At 32.5% G+C, this 24,610-nt stretch overlaps 1 protein-coding gene and 1 long non-coding RNA gene across 3 annotated transcripts in view; both read left to right on the forward strand.

Annotated features, from left to right (window-relative positions):
* Positions 1 to 525: 525 nt before the first annotated feature.
* On the forward strand, positions 526 to 4,216 carry LOC145277541 (uncharacterized). The gene is made up of 2 exons (XR_013868156.1): positions 526 to 660; positions 3,905 to 4,216. It is a non-coding gene; the product is annotated as an uncharacterized LOC145277541 (long non-coding RNA).
* Positions 4,217 to 4,516: 300 nt separating this feature from the next.
* LOC145277299 (protein phosphatase 1H-like) overlaps positions 4,517 to 24,610 on the forward strand; it is a 94,549-nt gene continuing 74,455 nt past the window's right edge. Inside the window, exon 1 of one of the 2 annotated variants that reach the window (XM_080128807.1) lies at positions 4,517 to 4,571. In XM_080128807.1, the coding sequence (XP_079984933.1) occupies positions 4,546 to 4,571 (26 nt within the window). In that variant the 5' untranslated portion in view covers positions 4,517 to 4,545. Of the gene's footprint in view, positions 4,572 to 5,735; positions 7,058 to 24,610 lie in introns of those variants that run through there. The other variant, XM_080128790.1, reaches the window with a different exon arrangement.

Raw genomic sequence — 24,610 nt, forward strand, 5'->3', positions numbered from 1 at the left:
TTGATTTGACTGAAATTGTCTACTCCTTTTGCTTACATTTGACGCTAGGTGGCGCATTTATTAGTTTGTCTATTTGAAAAGTATACTTAAAAATGGAACGGTGTCAGCATTTTTTTTTTTTGTTTTGTTTTTTTCGCAAAAGGAATGTGGGAAGACGTTGAAATCAAAATTGGAGAACATGTTTATTTTGAGAAAAAATAGCAAGCGAATTACAAGCCACAAATTGACAACAATAAATTCCAATAATAAATTTTAACACTATTTGAAGGAGGGGTGACCGGAGGGGGGGCAAGTGTTAGAAAGAAAAGCAATTGGGTAAATAAATTAATACATGATTGAAAGAAAAAAAAACTTTATGAAATATTTTCTTTTAAATGCTTACCAGAATTCAGTTATCAGGTTTACATCTGTAATTCTTGAGCAACTCGGCTAAATTTCCTCGAGTCAATCCTGACTTAATGTGAATGGAAATTTTCTACCCCTTTTGTTTACATTCGATGCTAGGCGGCGTATTTATTAGTTCAGTATCTGAGTAGATGCCTGATACCTCTAGATTGTACATTGATTACATTCAGTATGCCGCGATCTGTCTCTGAGAGTGGAGGGTTTCGTTTGTTGTCATAAACACACTTTTTTCAAGAACTATGGATAATAATCAAGGTAAGTTTATGAAATGCAAAAATTCTCAGTGGTAGTTTAACTATTGAACTTCATAATTTTTCCAGTTTGAAGACAATCATAGTATAATTACCCTTTTAAACTAACCAAAATTAACAATAAATAGTTTTTTTTAATTATCTACATTATAATTCACATCATAAATGATAAACCATTGGTGAAAATTACAGCATCAGTAAAAAGGAGCGCAGCAGATTTCTATTTAGATCACACTAGGGTAGTCTTTATTTCTTCGTTTAAAACACTGCGCTAACGTTAAACTGGACATAATTTTACCTCTATGCTGTCATAAACTGGACATCACTATTTTACCCCTATGCTATCATAAACGGGACAATACTATTTTACTTTTATTTTTTTTTACATAGGCGTCACCACTTATCAAGGCCGATAGGTCACTTCAGGATAAGGGTTAAAGAGTGTAGAGTAGTCAATGCTGTCATAAACTGAACAATACTATTTTACCCCTATGCTGTCATAAACTGGAAATTACTATTTTACCCCTATGCTATCATAAATTGGACAATACTATTTTACTTCTATGCTGTCATAAACTGGACAAAACTATTTTACCCCTATGCTGTCATAAACTGGACAACCATATTTTACCCCTATGCTGTCATAAACTGGACAAAACTATTTTACCCCTATGCTGTCATAAACTGGACAAAACTATTTTATCCCTATGTTGTCATAAACTGGACAAAACTATTTTACCCCTATGCTGTTATAAACTGGACAAAACTATTTTACCCCTATGCTGTCATAAACTGGACAATACTATTTTATCCCTATGCTCTCATAAACTGGACAAAACTATTTTACCACTATACTGTCATAAACTGGACAAAACTATTTTACCCCTATGCTGTCATAAACTGGACAAAACTATTTTACCACTATGCTGTCATAAACTGGACAAAACTATTTTACCCCTATGCTGTCATAAACTGGACAATACTATTTTACTTCTATGCTGTCATAAACTGGACAAAACTATTTTACACCTATGCTGTCATAAACTGGACAACACTATTTTACTTCTATGTTGTCATAAACTGGACAAAACTATTTTACTTCTAAGCTGTCATAAACTGGACAAAACTATTTTACCTCTATGCTGTCATAAACTGGACAAAACTATTTTACCCCAGTTCTGTCATATACTGGACAAAACTATTTTACTTCTATGCTGTCATAAACTGGACAACACTATTTTATTTGTATGCGGTAATAAACTGGACAATACTATTTTACCCCTATGCTGTCATAAACTGGACAACACTATTTTACCCCTATGCTGTAATAAACTAGACAAAACTATTTTACCTGTATGCTGTAATAAACTGGACAAAACTATTTTACCTCTATGCTGTAATAAACTGGACAAAACTATTTTACCACTGTGCTGCCATAAACTGGACAATACTATTTTACCCCTATGCTGTAATAAACTGGACAAAACTATTTTACCCCAATGCTGTCATAAACTGGACAAAACTATTTTACCCCTATGCTGTCATAAACTGGACAAAACTATTTTACCCCTATGCTGTCGTAAACTGGACAATACTATTTTACTTTTATGCTGTCATAAACTGGACAATACTATTTTACTTCTATGCTGCCATAAACTGGACAATACTATTTTACTCCTATGCTGTCATAAACTGGACAAAACTATTTTACCACTACGCTGTCATAAACTGAACAAAACTATTTTACCCCTATGCTGTCATAAACTGGACAAAACTATTTTACTTCTATGCTGTCATAAACTGGACAACACTATTTTACTTCTATGCTGTCATAAACTGGACAACACTATTTTTCTTCTAAGCTATCATAAACTGGACAACACTATTTTACCCCTATGCTGTCATAAACTGGACAATACTATTTTACCCCTATGCTGTCATAAAACTGGACAAAACTATTTTACTTCTATGCTGTCATAAACTGGACAAAACTATTTTACCACTATGCTGTCATAAACTGGACAAAACTATTTTACCCCTCTGCTGTCATAAACTGGACAAAACTATTTTACCCCTATGCTCTCATAAACTGGACAAAACTATTTTACTTCTATGCTGTCATAAACTGGACAAAACTATTTTACCACTATGCTGTCATAAACTGGACAAAACTATTTTACCCCTATGCTGTCATAAACTGTACAAAACTATTTTACCACTATGCTGTCATAAACTGGACAAAACTATTTTACTTCTATGCTGTCATAAACTGGACAACACTATTTTACCCCTATGCTGTCATAAACTGGACAAAACTATTTTACCCCTCTGCTGTCATAAACTGGACAAAACTATTTTACCCCTATGCTGTCATAAACTGGACAACACTATTTTTCTTCTATGCTATCATAAACTGGACAACACTATTTTACCCCTATGCTGTCATAAACTGGACAAAACTATTTTACCCCTATGCTGTCATAAAACTGGACAAAACTATTTTACTTCTATGCTGTCATAAACTGGACAAAACTATTTTACCACTATGCTGTCATAAACTGGACAAAACTATTTTATCCCTCTGGTGTCATAAACTGGACAAAACTATTTTACCCCTATGCTGTCATAAACTGGACAAAACTATTTTACCCCTGTGCTGTCATAAACTGGACAACACTGTTTTACTTCTATGCTGTCATAAACTGGACAACACTATTTTACTTCTATGCTGTCATAAACTTGACAACACTATTTTACCCCTACGCTGTCATAAACTGGACAATACTATTTTACTTCTATGCTGTCATAAACTGGACAAAACTCTTTTACCCCTATGCTGTCATAAACTGGACAACACTATTTTAGCACTATGCTGTCATAAACGGAACAAAACTATTTTACCCCTTGCTGTCATAAACTGGACAAAACTATTTTACTTCTATGCTGTCAACGTATGAAAATAAGATTCTATTTTGTTTTGAGCAATTACACATCAACACTATGAAATAATTTAAAATAAACATAGCTTAGACTTTGTTGAATTTTTTTTTTTGTGCCAATAATACCAATTTTTTATTTTTTATCTGGTTCTTGTATTTGATTTTTTGTATTTTGTATCTGTTTTGATTCTTAGTTTCGTACATTTTGGTTTTGTACGAAACTCCCTTTAATTGGGAGAAAAGGGAAATTCTAACTCCATGATGAGGTCACAAGCCCAGCGCCAGATTCGCTCTCTTTTTTTATTCCAGCGACGTGGAGATTGGACGTGTTCATTTCTCGCCGCAGGCAAGGAATTTTGGAGCCTCCTCCAAAGAAGAAAACCCGGCAAGATAACCCCGGGCATGCGATGAGGCATGCTTCTGAAAACTATCTGTGTGTCTATGGTATGCACGCAAATATGGAAGGAGAGAAATTTCTAAAAGGACTTTAAACAAGAAAAAAAAAAGAAAAAGGCACGTGCCTGACTAGCTTTCAAGTTGTGAGTACGCTCCTAAAATTTACTACATACGATAGTGTGATTAGGAGATACTATTTTGAATCTTATTATTGTATTCGTTCATGGATATGACATCTTCATTATAAGAACCAGCGTTATTTTTTCATTATATGTTACCTTGGCGTTTTTTAAATTTAATGCCCGCAAAGGAAAAAATTTGCAACTAATTTTATTGTAAATAAAATCTCTTCTTCGTTTCAAAGTAAGACCTTTATATTTTATTCTTTACCCACCCCCCTTTTTATTTCATGCTGTTAGTTTTTTTTTTTTAGGTTAGTTCTTTAGCGTCGAATTTATCTGGAAACAAGATAAATTTCCGACAACCTTAGAGTGGGGGCTCACTTTACTCTAATGTAAAACGATAACCCACTTCCTGACCAGAAAGACCTATTGATGATCTTCCAGTTTTTGATACACAGGTATATTTATTTATTTTTTTTTTTAAGGGAGTGCGCTATTTTCAAAACACCCGCCATATTTTAATAACAAAAAAATTAGCATATTTTAGATTTTTTTTTTTTTCATAATGCCACCTTATTTGTGTTCGTATTATCTCTCGCAGTTTCTTTCAGTTGAATCTTAGATGAAAAAAAAAAACAAACAAAAAAAAACTTTTATTAACGTTAACACTAACCCTAAGTCTGGGATAGAAATATGAAAAAAAATATATACATCTTAAATATTCTAATTAGAAATTGAAAAAAATTAAATTCGCGGTCATTTTGGAGAACTAAACAAAAATGGTTATTCGTTCTGTGGTTATTAAATTTATAATAAAGTGAATCCACAACCTCCCCCCCCTCTACAAAAAAATCACATTTTAATTATTCCATTGATAGCACTGGTGGGGGGGGGCAAATTTTACTTTTTACTTTTAATATCTCGTTTTATGTACTTTTTTCACAAAGTGTTCCTAATCGCGTGTTTCAAAAGGATATTTCCTTCTGATGTGACATTTTATATGAGTCATAAGTGCGTGCGATGGACTTGCCAATATCGCGCCCCCACCTCCTCCGTCGTTCTTTCTTAAGACATATTCAGTATTGAACAACAGAAAGACAAAGAAAAATTTTTAAGCTAAATAAATAAATAAATAAAAAATATTATCAGACAGATTTTAAAAATAAAAATTAATTTTAATATTTATATACAGAAATCTTTTTATATATGAGCAAATAATTACTTTCCTTTTTTTACTTACCCCCCCCCCCAAAAAAAAAATAAAACAAAAAATAAAACTGGCACTTCTGCAGATTACGGACTGTGCTAAAGATAGTATTTTCAAATTAAATTCAATTTTAAATGTATTGCTCTATTTATTAAATTGTTGGGTGAAAGTACAAAATAGTAAAGTGGTTCTTGTACCCTTCGTAAGAATGGATTAAATAATAACGTTATTATTTCAGTACGGTCCGTAAACAGTATAAAAAAAAATATTCAACTATTTTTCGTTAATCAGCTGTAAGAAAGGAAAAACAAACAAAAACTAACAAAAATCGGGTTCGTTTATAAACAAAAGAAAAGGTTGTCATTATGTTTATCTTTGAACACAAAAGTAATTATTTAATAAAAATAGATTTTTTTTTCTTTTCTTTTTACTTTCGAAAAAAAAAAAAAAATTAAATCCGCAAATTAGAATGTGGAAACTGGACAGAGATCGTAGTTCACGAGTTAAAACATTTTGAACTTTATTTTTAAAAAAAGATAATTATTGCTTTCGTTGTCTAGGTTTTCTAGAGTTGAGTGTTGTGTTTTTATTATGATTATTTTCAAGTTTATTTTTAAAATGTTGGCTACGATTTGATAGTTTTTCTCTTATTAAATCTCAAGTGTTTTTCTTTTCTTTTTTGTCACTTTGCGTTAAAAAAAAAAATAACGAGAGGAAGAAAGAATAACGAAATAAGGAAACTTTCAAAAAAAGGGGGGAGACGTAAACAGACAAGGCGAAATGAATTTCGTTCGTTCTCTGCTCAGTGCGCGTCAGCGACAAAAAACATCAAATTTCTACAAAGTGTCCCTTACTAACAGCTGCTAGGAAGAATAACGTACGTTTTAAAGAAACGTGTTTATAATAACAAGCTAGCCATTTACAAGTTTCGAAATAACTGAGTTTTATGATGTGTCGAAAAAGGTTTGTTTTGTATTCTGTTTTAATTGTACTCACGTTAATGGATACTTGAGCACAAACGCGCAGATGTGTTTAAATGTGTTACACATTTTTTTTGTTACTTTATTGTCGAGAAACACTAGAATGACACGCGTAAACACAGTTGTTACAGCTGGATTCACACTGTGGACACGTTCAGAAAGTGTGATTAATGATAAAAACGTGGTGTAGGGCTTTTTCAAAGATAGTAAAAAAAAAAAAAAAGTCGGGCAGATTGAGTGCAAGAGAGAGGAGTAATTTAATCTCGACGCCTCGGTAGTTTTTTTTTTTTTTTTTTATCTCGTTGATTTTACGTTATCCCTAAAAGGTTATACCACCTCCTTTATTTATTTTGCTCTCAAATTAAAAAAAAAAAAACCCACAAAAAAAAACCCGCTGGATATACGAGAAAATGTTAACTAAAGCTCGCCAGTTTGTCAGCAATTTCATGGGTGGCACGTCCATTCTGAAGTCAGAAAGTTACCAACGTGTCCGCGCGTCACGCCGTCAACTGGAAAACGAAGAAGCTGATGATTGTTGTATCTCAAACGTCCAGACTTCGTCGGGATTTTTCTCCTCCTCGAAACGATCGGCATCCGGAGATGATGATCCGGACACCACGACCGCTTATCCGTACACGCGACCTACATTCCTGTTCCTCAGTCCGGAACAAATAGAGCAAACCAGGGACCATAATGTCAGACCCGTGATTGGGCCCGGAGATGTACAAAAAATCCCCCTCAAAGCTGGATACGCCGAGTAAGTTATAATTTTTATATCGATTTTGTTATATAAATTTTTATTTATTGATATAAAAAATATGAATACTTGTGCAGTTTACGGACTGTTATTTTTTTTATAGATGGGATTTTTAAGTTTAATTCAATATAATAGGATTTCCTATTTGCTTGTCTCCTCATGAGAACAAAGTAAAACATACTATAAGTTTGGTGCTTGGGCACTTTTGCCACCGCGCTATTTTAAAATAGTTTTTTTATTTTTTTTTTTGTTTTTTTTTTTTTTCAAGTTAAATTCAAGCTTCACGATATCTTTTTTATTTTTTACTAATACTAATTTTTTAAATCAAATTGTTAGGTGGAAGCACCGAATGGTTACAAAACACCTTCCTCTCCCAATGTTAAGAATGGCTTTCAAAATAACGTTTCCCCACTCTTTATCTATGCCTAAATCAAAACGTAGATTCCATGAACAAAGCTTCTTTCTTAGAACTGCACGCCTGTGAAACTCTGTTCCGTCTGCCTGCTTCCCTCCTGACTACAACTTGGATGTCTTCAAGTCCAACGTAAACAAATTCCTGATGAACCGCCCCCTTAAGTAGACACTCTAAAATATCCACACTAACGTACTGTACTTACAATAACCCTTATTCATGAGTGGCCTCCGGGCCTTGATAAGTGGTGACCACCTTGTAAAAAAAAAAAAACGTTATTATTTCAGCACGGTGGCAAAAGTGCACAAGTAACCAAGTTTTTGCTCCCTCCCAAAAGGAAGCTCTGGAATGGAATCAAATATTTAAAAAAATGCGTTAGTTTAGGAGCATTTCTCTATTCGAACTGACTTGGAATTATTTAGTTGTCAAAAATATGATTTTATAAATTTTAGTCCCTGTGGCTTTAGTCACTGAAGACTTAACTGCAAACAGTTGCTTTTTAAGGGTATTACTCCCAACCTCCCCATGTAAGGAACGGCTTTTGGAATAAACACCCTTGCAGGTAAGTCTTCAGTGGAACAACCAGGCCATATTGACCTAAATGGTTAACAAATTAACACAAGATCCCCAAAAGTGGGGAGGTAGGGTCGCTGGTCATTTTTCTGTCTGTCCTACTCTTACCTTGACTTTATTCACTGACACCACAATACCACATTTACTCTTGGATCCTAACCAAAATGTCGGATTTGTTTATCTCTTTCCATCTCTAATTTTTGTTTATATAGCTATTTTTTATTTGCCTTCCATGAAAGCTAAATTAGACACAAGGCCAGTTTTGATGAGTTACAAAATATGGGTATTTCTCTCTCCTCCTTGCAACGCCTTTTTCAAAGAAGAGACGATACCCCCCTCCCTGTCTTGGAGCTTCGTTGGCGTCCAACCACTGAGCTGAGTGTCGCAGTTGTTGTTAAGAATCCACTTATCGAGAAACGGGTCATTCTTGTTGTGTAAAAGAAGGGAAGATGACACTTCATAATAGTGTTTTTTTTGGTTGTCATTCAATTCGTGAGACACCAATTTATCAAGTTTTTTTGTCTTTCCAATCTCTCACATGTGGTTGGGAATCGTATACGTTACGTCTAATTCAGAAGCAAGTTCTCAAACAGTGGTGTGTGAATTGGCTTCAACTAAGGCTTTTCAAGACTTTTGTCGCCGCCATGAAATTTCTTAAGCCACCATTGTGTTATGCGTTCTGTAGTGGTTCCCAGGCCAAATGTTTCCTTGATATCGCGAGCTGTTTCAGCAGCTTTTCAGCCTTTTAGAAGAAACACTCATCTCGCTACAACCACTATCAACAATTTCCCCCACTCTCTGTCTGTGCCTAAATCTAAACACAAGTTCCATGAACAAAGTTTCTTTGATAAAACTGCCCACCTGCTCCTACATCAGATCTGTTTCCCAGCTGACTACAACATGGTTGTTTTCAAGTCCAATATAAACAAATTCTTGTTGAGCTGTCCTCTTGAATAATCAAATTTTACCCAATTTTCACCACTGTCAATCATTACATTGTTGACTTGCTGACCATCTTACACTCATTAACTTTTATCCTGAATGGCCTTCAGGCCTTTATAAGTCACGACTTCCTTGTAAAAGAAAACAAAAAATGGCATATTTCACAGAGAACAACGGCAACAACAAAATTGTCTAGTCGGATCTCTCCTAACAACTCCTATGACATAAAGAAATATCAGATTGGTAAGAAAGGTTTTGCGGTTTTTAACTTTTAAATTGAGATGAACATATCTCGGCTCAAATAAAAATTTATTGGTCGGAAAAAGTACCATCAGAATGAACACACTTTTGCCAAAACGAATGTATTTATGCCAGTCACCTAAACATCTTGCATTCTGTTGGTGATGAAGTCGCTGAAGGCATTTATGTTTTTGAAGCATTTCTTGTGCAGAAAGTTGTCAAGATGCCTGAAAAAATTGTAGTCGGTAGGTGAGAGATCTGGAGAGTATGGCAGATGAGGCAGAGTTTTGTAGCCCAATTCGTTCAACATTTGCAGAGTCAGTTTGGCAACGTGTGGTCAGACGTTGTTATGGAAGAGAATTGGGCCTTTTCTGTTGACTAATGCTACCCAGAAAAGGCCCAATTGTCAAACTTTTTGATGCATTTCATCTATTTGTTAACAGCTTTCGCCTACATTAAAAAGCTGTAATGGATGAGACCAGTTGCAGACCACCAAACAGTCAGCATGACCTTCTTTTGGTTCAACTCTGGTTTCGGGAAATGTCATGGAGCTTCGTCGGCGTCTAACCACTGAGCTGAGTAAGCTGAGAACCTACTTGTTGAGAAATGGGTTATTCTTGTTGCATAAAAGAAGGAAAGATGACACTTCATAACGGCATTTCTTTTGGTTGTCATTCAATTCGTGAGACACCAATATATTGAGTTTTTTTGTCTTTCCAGTGTCTCACAATTGGTTGGAAATCGTTGTATATGTTATGCCTAATTCAAAAGCAAGTTCTCTAACAATGGTGTGTGGATTGGCTTCCACTAAGGCTTTTAATTAATCGTTGTCAACATTCAATAAGGGACCACTCTGCTCATCATCTTCAAGATTCTTGTCACCGCCACAAAATTTCTTAAACCACCATTGTGCTGTGTGTTTTGTAGTGGTTCTTGGGTCAAACGCTTCATTGATATCATAAGTTGTTTCAATAGCTTTTCAGCCCAGGTTAAATTGAAATAAGAAAATTGTGTGAATTTGCTTTTTTTCCATCTTGTATTCCACGTTCTGAAAAGAAAACATAATTGTTTTAAAACGATTGTAATTTAAACGATTAGATAGAATGAAAAACTTTAAAATGATATATAAAGTAAAGGTGTTATAACGAAAACTTATTTGAAAATATATCATTTGAAATAAAAATTTAAAATTCTGCAAGAACTTGTCAACCTAATAATTAAAAAGAAATAAAGAACACAGTAATTATTTTTTAGCAGTTGTCATTATAACTATCATCTTTCCGTTCCCCACGAGGGCAGGATGTGACACAATGTAGAGCTTCTCGGAATTTAGGCTGGAATCAAAGTGTAGTATCTGCGCCAATGAAACATTATCTTTGTATATATTTGTTTCTAAAAAACGTTTTCAAATTTGGGTTTATCTTAAGTAGGACTACCCCTGAAGTGAATGTGGTATTGTGATGATTGAGATAGTTCTAGTTAAGAGTAGGATAGACAATGTTAAGTATTTATGACGAAGGATGACAATGTTAAGTATTTATGACGAAGGATGACAATGTTAAGTATTTATGACGAAGGATGACAATGTTAAGTATTTATGACGAAGGATGACAATGTTAAGTATTTATGACAAAGGATGACAATGTTAAGTATTTATGACGAAGGATGACAATGTTAAGTATTTATGACGAAGGATGACAATGTTAAGTATTTATGACGAAGGATGACAATGTTAAGTATTTATGACGAAGGATGACAATGTTAAGTATTTATGACGAAGGATGACAATGTTAAGTATTTATGACGAAGGATAGACAATGTTAAGTATTTATGACGAAGGATGACAATGTTAAGTATTTATGACGAAGGATAGACAATGTTAAGTATTTATGACGAAGGATAGACAATGTTAAGTATTTATGACGAAGGATAGACAATGTTAAGTATTTATGACGAAGGATGACAATGTTAAGTATTTATGACGAAGGATGACAATGTTAAGTATTTATGACGAAGGATGACAATGTTAAGTATTTATGACGAAGGATAGACAATGTTAAGTATTTATGACGAAGGATGACAAACGACACTTATTATCCCCACACTTTTGATTGGCCTTACGCCTAATATGTTCAATTTGTATTTTTATATATTTTTTGCAAATAATATTTTAAAGTGTAGTATTTGTTCTATCTGCAGTCAGCGAAGGAAAGGTTCTTTTTAAACAGAGGCAATTTCATCCCGATCTAGAGTACCTCTTAAGGAGAAGCTGAACGATCCTCCCCTCTAAAGTAAATAGGGACACAGTGTCGAGCTTAATGTGAAATGTTGCCATTTCTGAATGCCATGAGAATGACTTAGGCCATTAACATAAAAATTGTCCCAGTCAGAGAAGGATTTATATTGACTGAGTACAAAACAAATAGTACACTTTGAATTATTTGCAAATATAAAATCAATTTCACTTACAAATTAGACACAAGGCAATCAAAAATGTGAACAGTGATCATTGGTTCATCCTCTGTTTTTCCTATTCTTAACTAAATGCCTTTTAACTCATTCGTTCAGCAATCACTAAGATACCACATTTACTCTTTGGACTTAAAACATCCCTAATATCCCCAAAGATCTAAAATCGATTTTAATTACAAAAAGATATTTACGATTTTATGAATATACTATACCTTAATCTCAAAGAGTTTGGTCGTAGTTCTTCAAAAGTTCAATCAAAGTTAATACTCACTAAAAGCCGATTGCTCATCATGTGACCCAACCACCATTACAGCGTTCACTCTCTGTTAGAGGAGAGAAATATTCATTTTTATGACTGCTATATATCAAACTCAACATTTATCTCCCTCGCACAGTGAGAAAATGTGATATAAGGTTGGGAAAGTGGGATTTGAAAAAGCCAATGTCCTGGACAGCCTCATCAGCATTCCCTGGTAGGGATGCCTCAAATAATTAACAATAAATTAACTTCTCAAAGGATGAGGAAGCAAAGCCTGGAACCTCTTAGAACTTCACAGGATCATACCTATACCAATGGAGAACCTGCCATTTAGCCTCTGATGACTTTCAAAAACTCATATTGTCCTTGTTTACCAACATGAGGACTTTGTGCTGCATAAGGAAGGGTTAATGAGTGCACTTTGGATTAGACAGACATTTAAATTGCCTTAGTCTAAAAAGATTTTTCTCTTCCACCTTAAAATATCCCCAAAAGTTTAAAATCAATTTTATTTACAAAAAATATTTACAAAGAGTGGAACAACAACAACAAAAGAAAATAAATAAAATCAAAAAATCAAGATTGGTAAAACTTTCTCAACCTTTCTAAGAGTAAACCACTTACTGTTTTTCAGTATATTTAGTACCAAAGACAAGCAAGACAGTCTCTTAAGTAGGAGTGGGGCTTAAGTGGGAGCAAAAGAAATAGGGGTGGAGTTGAGGGGTGGAGTTGAGGGGTGGAGTTGAGGGGTGGATGATATACTTCCAGGATAAATATAATTCAAGGCCAAAAATTTAATCAGAGAGTGGGCATCTTGGAGAATCTCTATAGAAAAGGCTAAAAAGGGGGTAGGACTCCCTCAAGTAGCTGAGAAGTCACCTTAATAAGGATGGATTTCAAAAGGACCCAGAACCCTATGTATCATGCTCACATAGAGAATATATACTAATATTTGACTTTCTTTTTTATACTTTGCAACTTGTATCCATCTTTTGTTGAATTCTATAGAATGTAGTTTTTTCTGCATTTAATTTTGATTTTAAGCTGATGCTTGAATATAATCAGATTCTTATGAGAAAAAGATTCACACCGCATGAAATTTCCTCATAGTTCATACCACCTTTCTAGTTATGGCTAGGATCACAAGAAAACATTCATTATTCCCTATGGCATGTCAATATTGTCAATCATGTATGCTACTTCCAGCATGCAACAAACTGTCAGGGATTAATGCGAGTCATCACCTTGTTGACATACTTTCACCAAACTTTATTACAATTGAAAAAGCATGCTCAGTAGTCTCTTCAGTGCCATTCCAGCACGGACAATCAGGCATGTGTGCTATGTTTGAACTCCTTTGTATCTTGCTGAAGGATACCATGCTTTGAACCAGGTCAGACGTTTTTCAGAATTGCTGAGATATCTCGGACATGGTGCCCAACTTCATTAAGAGCATCAAGTCTGTTGCCAAGGTCGCTGGAAAGATGGTGGGATCCTTCTACCGCTCCAGAAGATATCTCACTACTGATGCAATTCTCTATCTATATAAAAGCCAAGTACGTCCAAGGATGGAATACTGTTGCCATATCTGGGCAGGAGCTGCTAAAAACAGCCTATCCTGCCTTGACAGAGTACAAAATAGACTTCGTGGCTTAGTGGGGGATGCCCTTTTCTCTACCCTGCAACCTCTCTCCCACAGAAGAGACGTTGCGAGCCTATCCTTGTTTTATCGTTATTTCCATGGCAGGTGCTCGTCTGAGCTCCAATCTCTGGTCCCCCCTCGCCAATCTTTCACGAAAAACACCCGTCTAGCTGAATCCACTGTGAAAAATTTCCCCCACTCTATATCTGTGCCTAAATCAAAACGCGGATTCCATGAACAAAGCTTCTTTCTTAGAACTGCACGCCTGTGGAACTCTGTTCCGTCTGCCTGCTTCCCACCGGACTACAACTTGGATGTGTTCAAGTCTAATGTTAACAAATTCCTAATGAACTGCCCCCTTAAGTAAACACTTCATCAAATCTCCACACTAACGTAATGTACTTGCAATAACTCTTATCCCTGAGTGGCTTCCAGGCCTTGATAAGTGGTGATCACTGTGTAAAAAAAAAAAAAAAAAGAGCAAATCTCCATTGAGTATCCAATCGTTCTCCAAGTGGATCTAAAGCAGAACCTTCCACTGTATGTAACCTTTTTAAACTATAAAAAATGTCTGGACCAACAAAGCTTTCAGAGTGTGGCTCAGCATTAAATGAGGAAATGCGTTTTGTTGTTCAGTCTGTGTAGGATACTGCTTATTGTCTCAAGTGTATAAACATCATACGCTGTTAGATAGAAAAGCTGTTGATAGAAAACTTACTGGATTTGTTTTAAAGGTTTTACTTAATCAGAACAAAGACAGAAAATGCTTGTGTACGAAAGAGAAAATTGAAAAATGCCAATAACATAAAAGACATTACCTGTACATCAACATCTTAACATCTCTTCTCCCTTCTCAATGAGGCTAACCAGGATGACAACATCTCGCATTTGTTTGGATTGGTTGTCAGTAGAGCAAGGAAAAGAACCAGTCTCCTGGGTGGAAGTTATGTGATGTCCAACTTCCCTTTTTAGGCTGCCGTCTTCATTTGGGGTGCCCTCCACTCCGGGCTCTTCTTCACTATCCAACATGTGACAGCCCGCAACCAAAGGGCTGAGGATAAGGTTGGGAAAGGAAATCTCAACTCCAAGCCTCTATGCATGACTCTTCAAGGTTTCACTTAAGTCAGTCTGTAAGCACATAAATGATTTGCAAAGTCAAGCAAGCACAAACCTCTCTCACACAAACATTGGGCTGTGAAGAACAGCCTTACTCTCATCTTAAGAAATGAACACAGAAGGTGCTGTAAGTCCTTTATATCGTTATACAAGCAGAAGAACTGCAGTTTGTCAATAAAGGATGAAAAGGTACATTATACATGCTTCATCCCTACCATTTACCATTTAAGGAAAGTTTCCTTCAAAACCAAGTCTGAGTCGATGTTTTGATCTTTGACTGTACCTCTAACCAATTCCTCTCAAGGTCCCAACCACATGTTGCATATTCATACGATTCATCAAAAAGGATTTGAAAGCAAAGCAGTACAACTTGAGGCACTGAACTTTCGCTACATTTTATTTTGGCATTCATAATCATTTCCTAAGATGCTACACTTTGATCCTAGAAAGGTTGGATGTATTCATAAAAACTTAAAGTATTCTCTTAGTTTTTATTTTAAACTTTTGTTCATCTCTTAAATTCTGATTACTAATTAATTATTATTAACCTTCCGCAGACTATGCCGGCTTCCTCCTCTAGAGGAAGTTTACAGGGAATAACAAATTCATAAGCGGTCTCCACCTGCATGTGTATCTCGGCTATGGAAAGATGACATATAGTGCTTAGTATTTCCAAATGGTCACCCATTTTGTACAGGCCAGACTCCATGTTGCTCAACTTTAGTGTGTCAACATGATTATGCTGTGTATTTATCACCAAATCAAACTGAAATTATTGATCCAATAGAAGTCTTAGTTCATATCAAAGGAAGAGTCTGTCAGGCACACAATGTGATGATGTATGATGATGTGAAACCTGGCCACTGATGGTTGAGGATCTAAGAGTGAGATTTATCACTTAGTTATTACTAGCAGGGCTACCCGGCGTTGCTCGGGACCGTATAAACAATGAAAAAACAAAAGCAGATATTGAATATATGTTTTATTCTTAGGGGAGAGGAATCTTTCATCTCTATGTATTATTTGTTTTATCTACCTTAGGACTGGTATTGTTCATGTTTTATCCCTAGCGTAGGTAATTTACAGCATGTATATGAAATTGTTTTACCTTAGGGAGAAGAGAACAGGTAATATACAACATAATGTGTCTATATTACATCCCTGGCAACGCCTAGAAACCAGCTAGAACATGTATTTCAGTCAATCTTTATTACATCCTGGGCTATGCCGGGAAACCAGCTAATCTCTATTTAGTGACTTGACCACCAAAATACCTCCCTAAGTGTGTCCTTTCTTTTGAACTTATTAGATATAGGTATCTAGAAATGTGTGTGAAATTTTGTTGAATGCATTGTTCACTATGATTTTCTTATTGTTCTACACAATATCAACTGTAGCGAAATAACACAGTAAACTTAGTGTAGTGTTAGAATAAAGAGCAAAGGAAAAAATTAGAATCATATTCTGTAATTGCAAATCTAAATTTGCTAGCGTGTACCAGTATTTGCCAGGTTGTGGAAATTTGGGGCTTCAATATGATAGCAAATTTGTCAAGTTTGGTTGTGTCTGTCAAAAGTTTTAGCGTTACATACAAACCTACATACACACAGATGTTTGGGATTTGGGGGGCCCCCCTTGAAGAAAACTGATCAGTTGACCCACTTCTAGTGGTCCGTTTGACGTGAAATTTCGATATTTGTCATCCAGGTGATGGAGCTTAAATATGATACCAAATTTGTCAACTCTGGTTGTGTCTGTCAAAAGTTTTAGCGTTACAAACAAACATACATACATACATACATACATACATACACACAGATTTTTGGCTTTTATATATATAGAAGAAGAAGAACAACTCGTATATTTTATTAGTTTGTAATAAAAACTATTGCACAAAATGAAAATCAAAACCTTTTATAACAACAAAATGATTTCTTTAAATATGGGGAAGAAAGTTGGACTGTGTCCAGTGAAGAAAGGAAAGATAGAATTTTGTTGGGGTGCCAAAAGTCTGTCCTCAATTATCTTTAGCCAAAGATAGCCGATGCTTGAACGAGCAATGGACAGGAGAAAGAGAGGACGATTTTTTCATTGCTTTCAGGGTTCTCTTTGCTCACCAACCATGAATCCCAAAGGGGCTAAAATAGTTAAGACAAATGGAATTAATGCACCCTGAAAACTGATTGGTCAGTGTGTGACCAAATTGCCCAGCAGGGACATTCCTCTGTGAGAAAAAATAAGATTTTATTTATGATTGCATGGAGCGAAATATAAGAATGATATGATGGAGGTATTATGTGAATTAAAGACAGGCTTAGATCTGATGACCTCAGAAGATTAAGTTTAGATAATATAGGGAGATATATGTGCAAAGCAGGAGACTGTTGGTTTGGTCACATTGCAAGAATGGGTGAAAGTTCTTGGGTTAGTAGATGTAGAGCAGTTTTTCAGGGAAAGGACAAAGAAAACATGGAAGAAAATAAGTTTAGAAGGCAATTTCTAAAGCTGTTCTTGCCAGTGTGTAAGACAGATGGTAAACTGAAGATGATGATTATCGTTTTACCTCCCGTCTTGACATTTAAGACTTGATTCTTATTTTGTTATTTTCTCATGAAGACAGTAATTACTGTTTATGACAAAGCAATAAACGTTTTTACTTATGACAGTAAACACTCAACAAATTGAAGAACGTTTCCTTTACTTGACCCTCAATTCAACTTTGAAGATTTTCACTTTATAAAATCTCTACTTCAAATTACCTTTACGTGATGTAGCATAAGACTTAAAACTGTGTGACAGTTTCATAATATGTCAGTTTAGTTTGGTTGTTTTGCTTTCCGACATATCAACCCTTTTTTTAATGCTGAATTTAGTAATTTTTGTTTTTTATTCCGAATTTAGTCATTTTTTTTTATAATGCCGAATTTAGTCATTTTTGTTTTTATTCCGAATTTGGTCATTTTTGTTTTTTATTCCGAATTTAGTCATTTTTGTTTTTTATTCCGAATTTAGTCATTTTTGTTTTTTATTCCGAATTTAGTCATTTTTGTTTTTATTCCGAATTTAGTCATTTTTGTTTTTTATTCCGAATTTAGTCATTTTTGTTTTTTATTCCGAATTTAGTCATTTTTGTTTTTTATTCCGAATTTAGTAATTTTTGTTTTTAATGCCGAATTTAGTCATTTTTGTTTTTATTCCGAATTTAGTCATTTTTGTTTTTTATTCCGAATTTAGTCATTTTTGTTTTTTATTCCGAATTTAGTCATTTTTGTTTTTTATTCCGAATTTAGTCATTTTTGTTTTTTATTCCGAATTTAGTCATTTTTGTTTTTTATTCCGAATTTAGTCATTTTTGTTTTTTATTCCGAATTTAGTCATTTTTGTTTTTTATTCCGAATTTAGTCATTTTTGTTTTTTATTCCGAATTTAGTCATTTTTGTTTTTTATTCCGAATTTAGTCATTTTTGTTTTTATTCCGAATTTAGTCATTTTTGTTTTTTATTCCGAATTTAGTCATTTTTGTTTTTTATTCCGAATTTAGTCATTTTTGTTTTTTATTCCGAATTTAGTCATTTTTGTTTTTTATTCCGAATTTAGTCATTTTTGTTTTTTATTCCGAATTTAGTCATTTTTGTTTTTTATTCCGAATTTAGTCATTTTTGTTTTTTATTCCGAATTTAGTCATTTTTGTTTTTTATTCCGAATTTAGTCATTTTTGTTTTTTATTCCGAATTTAGTCATTTTTGTTTTTTATTCCGAATTTAGTCATTTTTGTTTTTTATTCCGAATTTAGTCATTTTTGTTTTTTATTCCGAATTTAGTCATTTTTGTTTTTTATTCCGAATTTAGTCATTTTTGTTTTTTATTCCGAATTTAGTCATTTTTGTTTTTTATTCCGAATTTAGTCATTTTTTTTTTTTATTCCGAATTTAGTCATTTTTGTTTTTTATTCCGAATTTAGTCATTTTTGTTTTTTATTCCGAATTTAGTCATTTTTGTTTTTTATTCCGAATTTAGTCATTTTTGTTTTTTATTCCGAATTTAGTCATTTTTGTTTTTTATTCCGAATTTAGTCATTTTTGTTTTTTATTCCGAATTTAGTCATTTTTGTTTTTTATTCCGAATTTAGTCATTTTTGTTTTTATTCCGAATTTAGTCATTTTTGTTTTTATTCCGAATTTAGTCATTTTTGTTTTTTATTCCGAATTTAGTCATTTTTGTTTTTTATTCCGAATTTAGTCATTTTTGTTTTTTATTCCGAATTTAGTCATTTTTGTTTTTTATTCCGAATTTAGTCATTTTTGTTTTTTATTCCGAATTTAGTCATTTTTGTTTTTTATTCCGAATTTAGTCATTTTTGTTTTTATTCCGAATTTAGTCATTTTTGTTTTTTATTCCGAATTTAGTCATTTTTGTTTTTTATTCCGAATTTAGTCATTTTTGTTTTTTATTCCGAATTTAGTCATTTTTGTTTTTTATTCCGAATTTAGTCATTTTTTTTTTTTATTCCGAATTTAGTCATTTTTGTTTTTATTCCGAATTTAGTCATTTTTGTTTTTTATTCCGAATTTAGTCATTTTTGTTTTTTATTCCGAATTTAGTCATTTTTGTTTTTATTCCGAATTTAGTCATTTTTTTTTTTTATTCCGAATTTAGTCATTTTTGTTTTTATTCCGAATTTAGTCATTTTTGTTTTTTATTCCGAATTTAGTCATTTTTGTTTTTTATTCCGAATTTAGTCATTTTTTTTTTTTATTCCGAATTTAGTCATTTTTGTTTTTATTCCGAATTTAGTCATTTTTGTTTTTATTCCGAATTTAGTCATTTTTGTTTTTTATTCCGAATTTAGTCATTTTTGTTTTTATTCCGAATTTAGTCATTTTTGTTTTTTATTCCGAATTTAGTCATTTTTGTTTTTTATTCCGAATTTAGTCATTTTTGTTTTTATTCCGAATTTAGTCATTTTTGTTTTTTATTCCGAATTTAGTCATTTTTGTTTTTTATTCCGAATTTAGTCATTTTTGTTTTTTATTCCGAATTTAGTCATTTTTTTTTTTTATTCCGAATTTAGTCATTTTTGTTTTTTATTCCGAATTTAGTCATTTTTGTTTTTATTCCGAATTTAGTCATTTTTGTTTTTATTCCGAATTTAGTCATTTTTGTTTTTATTCCGAATTTAGTCATTTTTGTTTTTTATTCCGAATTTAGTCATTTTTGTTTTTTATTCCGAATTTAGTCATTTTTGTTTTTTATTCCGAATTTAGTCATTTTTGTTTTTTATTCCGAATTTAGTCATTTTTGTTTTTATTCCGAATTTAGTCATTTTTGTTTTGTATTCCGAATTTAGTCATTTTCGTTTTTTATTCCGAATTTAGTCATTTTCGGTTTTTATTCCGAATTTAGTCATTTTTGTTTTTTATTCCGAATTTAGTCATTTTTGTTTTTTATTCCGAATTTAGTCATTTTTGTTTTTTATTCCGAATTTAGTCATTTTTGTTTTTTATTCCGAATTTAGTCATTTTTGTTTTTTATTCCGAATTTAGTCATTTTTGTTTTTTATTCCGAATTTAGTCATTTTTGTTTTTTATTCCGAATTTAGTCATTTTTGTTTTTATTCCGAATTTAGTCATTTTTGTTTTTTATTCCGAATTTAGTCATTTTTGTTTTTTATTCCGAATTTAGTCATTTTTGTTTTTTATTCCGAATTTAGTTATTTTTGTTTTTTATTCCGAATTTAGTCATTTTTGTTTTTTATTCCGAATTTAGTCATTTTTGTTTTTTATTCCGAATTTAGTCATTTTTTTTTTTTATTCCGAATTTAGTCATTTTTGTTTTTATTCCGAATTTAGTCATTTTTGTTTTTTATTCCGAATTTAGTCATTTTTGTTTTTTATTCCGAATTTAGTCATTTTTGTTTTTATTCCGAATTTAGTCATTTTTTTTTTTATTCCGAATTTAGTCATTTTTGTTTTTATTCCGAATTTAGTCATTTTTGTTTTTATTCCGAATTTAGTCATTTTTGTTTTTTATTCCGAATTTAGTCATTTTTTTTTTTTATTCCGAATTTAGTCATTTTTGTTTTTATTCCGAATTTAGTCATTTTTGTTTTTATTCCGAATTTAGTCATTTTTGTTTTTTATTCCGAATTTAGTCATTTTTGTTTTTTATTCCGAATTTAGTCATTTTTGTTTTTATTCCGAATTTAGTCATTTTTGTTTTTTATTCCGAATTTAGTCATTTTTGTTTTTTATTCCGAATTTAGTCATTTTTGTTTTTTATTCCGAATTTAGTCATTTTTGTTTTTTATTCCGAATTTAGTCATTTTTGTTTTTATTCCGAATTTAGTCATTTTTGTTTTTATTCCGAATTTAGTCATTTTTGTTTTTATTCCGAATTTAGTCATTTTTGTTTTTTATTCCGAATTTAGTCATTTTTGTTTTTTATTCCGAATTTAGTCATTTTTGTTTTTTATTCCGAATTTAGTCATTTTTGTTTTTATTCCGAATTTAGTCATTTTCGTTTTTTATTCCGAATTTAGTCATTTTTGTTTTTATTCCGAATTTAGTCATTTTTGTTTTTTATTCCGAATTTAGTCATTTTTGTTTTTTATTCCGAATTTAGTCATTTTTGTTTTTTATTCCGAATTTAGTCATTTTTGTTTTTTATTCCGAATTTAGTCATTTTTGTTTTTTATTCCGAATTTTGTCATTTTTGTTTTTTATTCCGAATTTAGTCATTTTTGTTTTTTATTCCGAATTTAGTCATTTTTGTTTTTTATTCCGAATTTAGTCATTTTTGTTTTTTATTCCGAATTTAGTCATTTTTGTTTTTATTCCGAATTTAGTCATTTTTGTTTTTTATTCCGAATTTAGTCATTTTTGTTTTTTATTCCGAATTTAGTCATTTTTGTTTTTTATTCCGAATTTAGTCATTTTTGTTTTTTTATTCCGAATTTAGTCATTTTTGTTGTTTTATTCCGAATTTAGTCATTTTTTTTATTCCGAATTTAGTCATTTTTGTTTTTATTCCGAATTTAGTCATTTTTGTTTTTTATTCCGAATTTAGTCATTTTTGTTTTTTATTCCGAATTTAGTCATTTTTGCTTTTTGTTCCGAATTTAGTCATTTTTGTTTTTTATTCCGAATTTAGTCATTTTTTTTTAATGCCGAATTTAGTCAGTTTTTTTTTTAATGCCGAATTTAGTCATTTTTTTTTTTAATCCGAATTTAGTCATTTTTGGAAAAAGCTTTTACACTTCAAGTTCTTTTATGTCTTCAAATATTTATTTAGTGTTTGGTTTGGTTGTTTTTGTAAAGGAAAATTGTTGTTTTTATTTTTGGATTTGTAGAACATGATTGAGTTTTGCAAAGAGAAAAACAAAAAACAATAACATCAATGTTTGGTGTATTTTAGGTCAGGAAACTGGTAACTTCAGACAGCTTAATCTGGTTGCATCAGATATGTCATTTTGGAATTGCTTATTATTTACTAGTTGGTTTTTCTTCCCGATGGTGTCTGGGTGGAGATATTGCTGGGTGATAGATTTAAAGAAAAAAATCGATATGTATTTATCAAAGTTACATAGAGACGAAAAAATACACACACACTCAGATGCACTGTTTTATTAATGCATAGATGAAAAACAGTTTCTTGAAAGCTGCATTTAACTTTACAGCCATAACAAATAAAAATCTTCCGTTCAAGAAACTGGTCGGCTTTCATGCTTAGATCAGTGATTTTTAGTATCTATTCTTTTCTTGGTTGGGGGACTGAGGGGCGGACGTCTAAGAAATTGCCCCCCCCCCCCATCTCTAAATTCCACAATTTTCACTTTTTAAGACTCTTTTCGGTTTAATTTCGTCAATTACAGACTTAACTTTCAGATTAACAACAACAAAAAAAATTGAACCCCCCCCCCTCCCCCAATTTTTTATGAATTTTATCGGGGATCAGTTTTCAATTATAGTATTCTACTAAATTGAACACACATTTTGTGATCATCGAGAAAAAAATAGGAACTCTCTCACATGACCAGTGAATATTTCCATCTAAAAAAGAGGTTACGAAGGGAACTTTCTTAAAGTGTGTGTTCAATTTAGTAGAACATTATAATTGAAAGCTGATCCCCCGATGATAAAAGTCATAAAAATATTTTCAATTTTTTTTTTTAACCTGAAAGCTAAGTTTGTAATCGATGAGATTAACCAGAAAAAAGTTTTAAAAAGTGAAAATTGTGGAATTTAGAGGTTGGGGAGGGGGCAATCTTGTAGACGTCTGGCAACTGAGGCAATTTTTGATGCTTGTGTATGGTAGCAAAATATATTTATAAAACGAGTAAAAACAAAAATCTTCTCCACATCTGAGTTTTCATCCATCTTCATTCTCTTACACTTCTTACACACAAACCGGTTTTCATCAATTTGTCTGTAATTTCACAGTAAAAGTTTATTCTGTGTAAATCAAACTTCATTAAAATACATTAAAAACAAAAGTGATTCAACATTAAAAAGTCTCTTAAAAGAACATGTTCTGTCATAAGGCATACAAAACACTTTACAGAACTGTAACTGTTGATGAGCATGTGGCATATAACTGGACACAAAAGCAGATCTAAAAATAATTTTATATATTTTAAATGTGTTTGGGTGGTGAAGTTACATACTTTGAGCCAGAGTTGCCTACCTTGGTCTGATTTTTAATGTTAGGAAACAGTTAACATACACTAAAGATATATTAAAACTATAATGATCCATGTGGAAAAAAAAAAACAGATTAATGATCAGACCTGGTTTGTGTTACTTTTTGTGTTTTATTTCCAGTTTTTCTGGTTTATTTAAAAAATAGTTCCCACTTTCTCTGAGTTATTTTGTTAAACAACATTAACCTTGATAATCGTTAGCCTCGTAATTGTTTTTGCTGAAATGCTTTGTGTTTGAAAAGAAATTTGCATAAGTTATCTTCTGGAACAACACTCCTAAAACCACAAGTCATTTGCTATAGTTTCTTAATTCTAGGATATAGGTTTCTTTTTGGTTTTTTTTTTTTTCATTAAAAAGAACAAACAATTTCAATCTCAGAGAATTTAAATGTTTTGAGTGCGTGATCATCCAAATGTTAAGAAAGTTGGTAAAAGCTCTAAGAAGCACTATTTATTGAAACAAGTGAAGCATACATGGTCCCCCGTGAGTGCACAGTGAATGAAGCATAAAAAAATGACTAAGTTTGGTATTTGCCCCCCACCCCACCCCATTTAACCCCAAAGTCCCTAGGGGATGTCAAATCCTGATGAAAATGAACAAACGGTGCAGTTTTAGGCCTTAATATATGTAAATTTGAGTTCTGCACCATGCAAAAACAGAAATGACTGTCCAGCATTCACCCACACATTTAGCCCAAAAAGTCCCCAAGGCCTCAACATATTTAAATTTGAGTTCAGCACCATGCAAAACTGCTAAATAAATATCTAAAGAAAATTTTGGACAAATATGGTAAAATAGTCCCCAAAATAGTCCCCAATATTAGCCCTAAAAGAGCCCCTGGGGCACATCCAAGAGTTATCACGAAGTATAGACAAACAAAATTATATAGAAATCAGTTACAACTTTTCAGAAAGTTTTATAAAAATCCAAGGCATCAATTTTTTTAATGAGCACAAAAGTGTCAATTTTAGCCATTTTAACCCGACAGGCACCTCTAGGGCGGCAACCAGAGTTTACCTGGAAAATCTATTCTGTTACTTTTTTACTCATATCATGTTTAATGTTTGTGCAAAATTTCAAAAAGTTCCAAGGCGTAGTTATTGAGAAAAGTGCAGACAAACAAACGGACAAACGAATAAGGGTGAATTTACAGATGCACCCTCCTTTTGTCGGGGGATCAATTAAAAATTTTAGAAAA

The sequence above is a fragment of the Euprymna scolopes genome, chromosome 1 (genome assembly GCF_053919585.1).
Source record: "Euprymna scolopes isolate OS-2025 chromosome 1, ASM5391958v1, whole genome shotgun sequence".
In the NCBI taxonomy this organism is placed as follows: Eukaryota; Metazoa; Mollusca; class Cephalopoda; order Sepiida; family Sepiolidae; genus Euprymna; species Euprymna scolopes.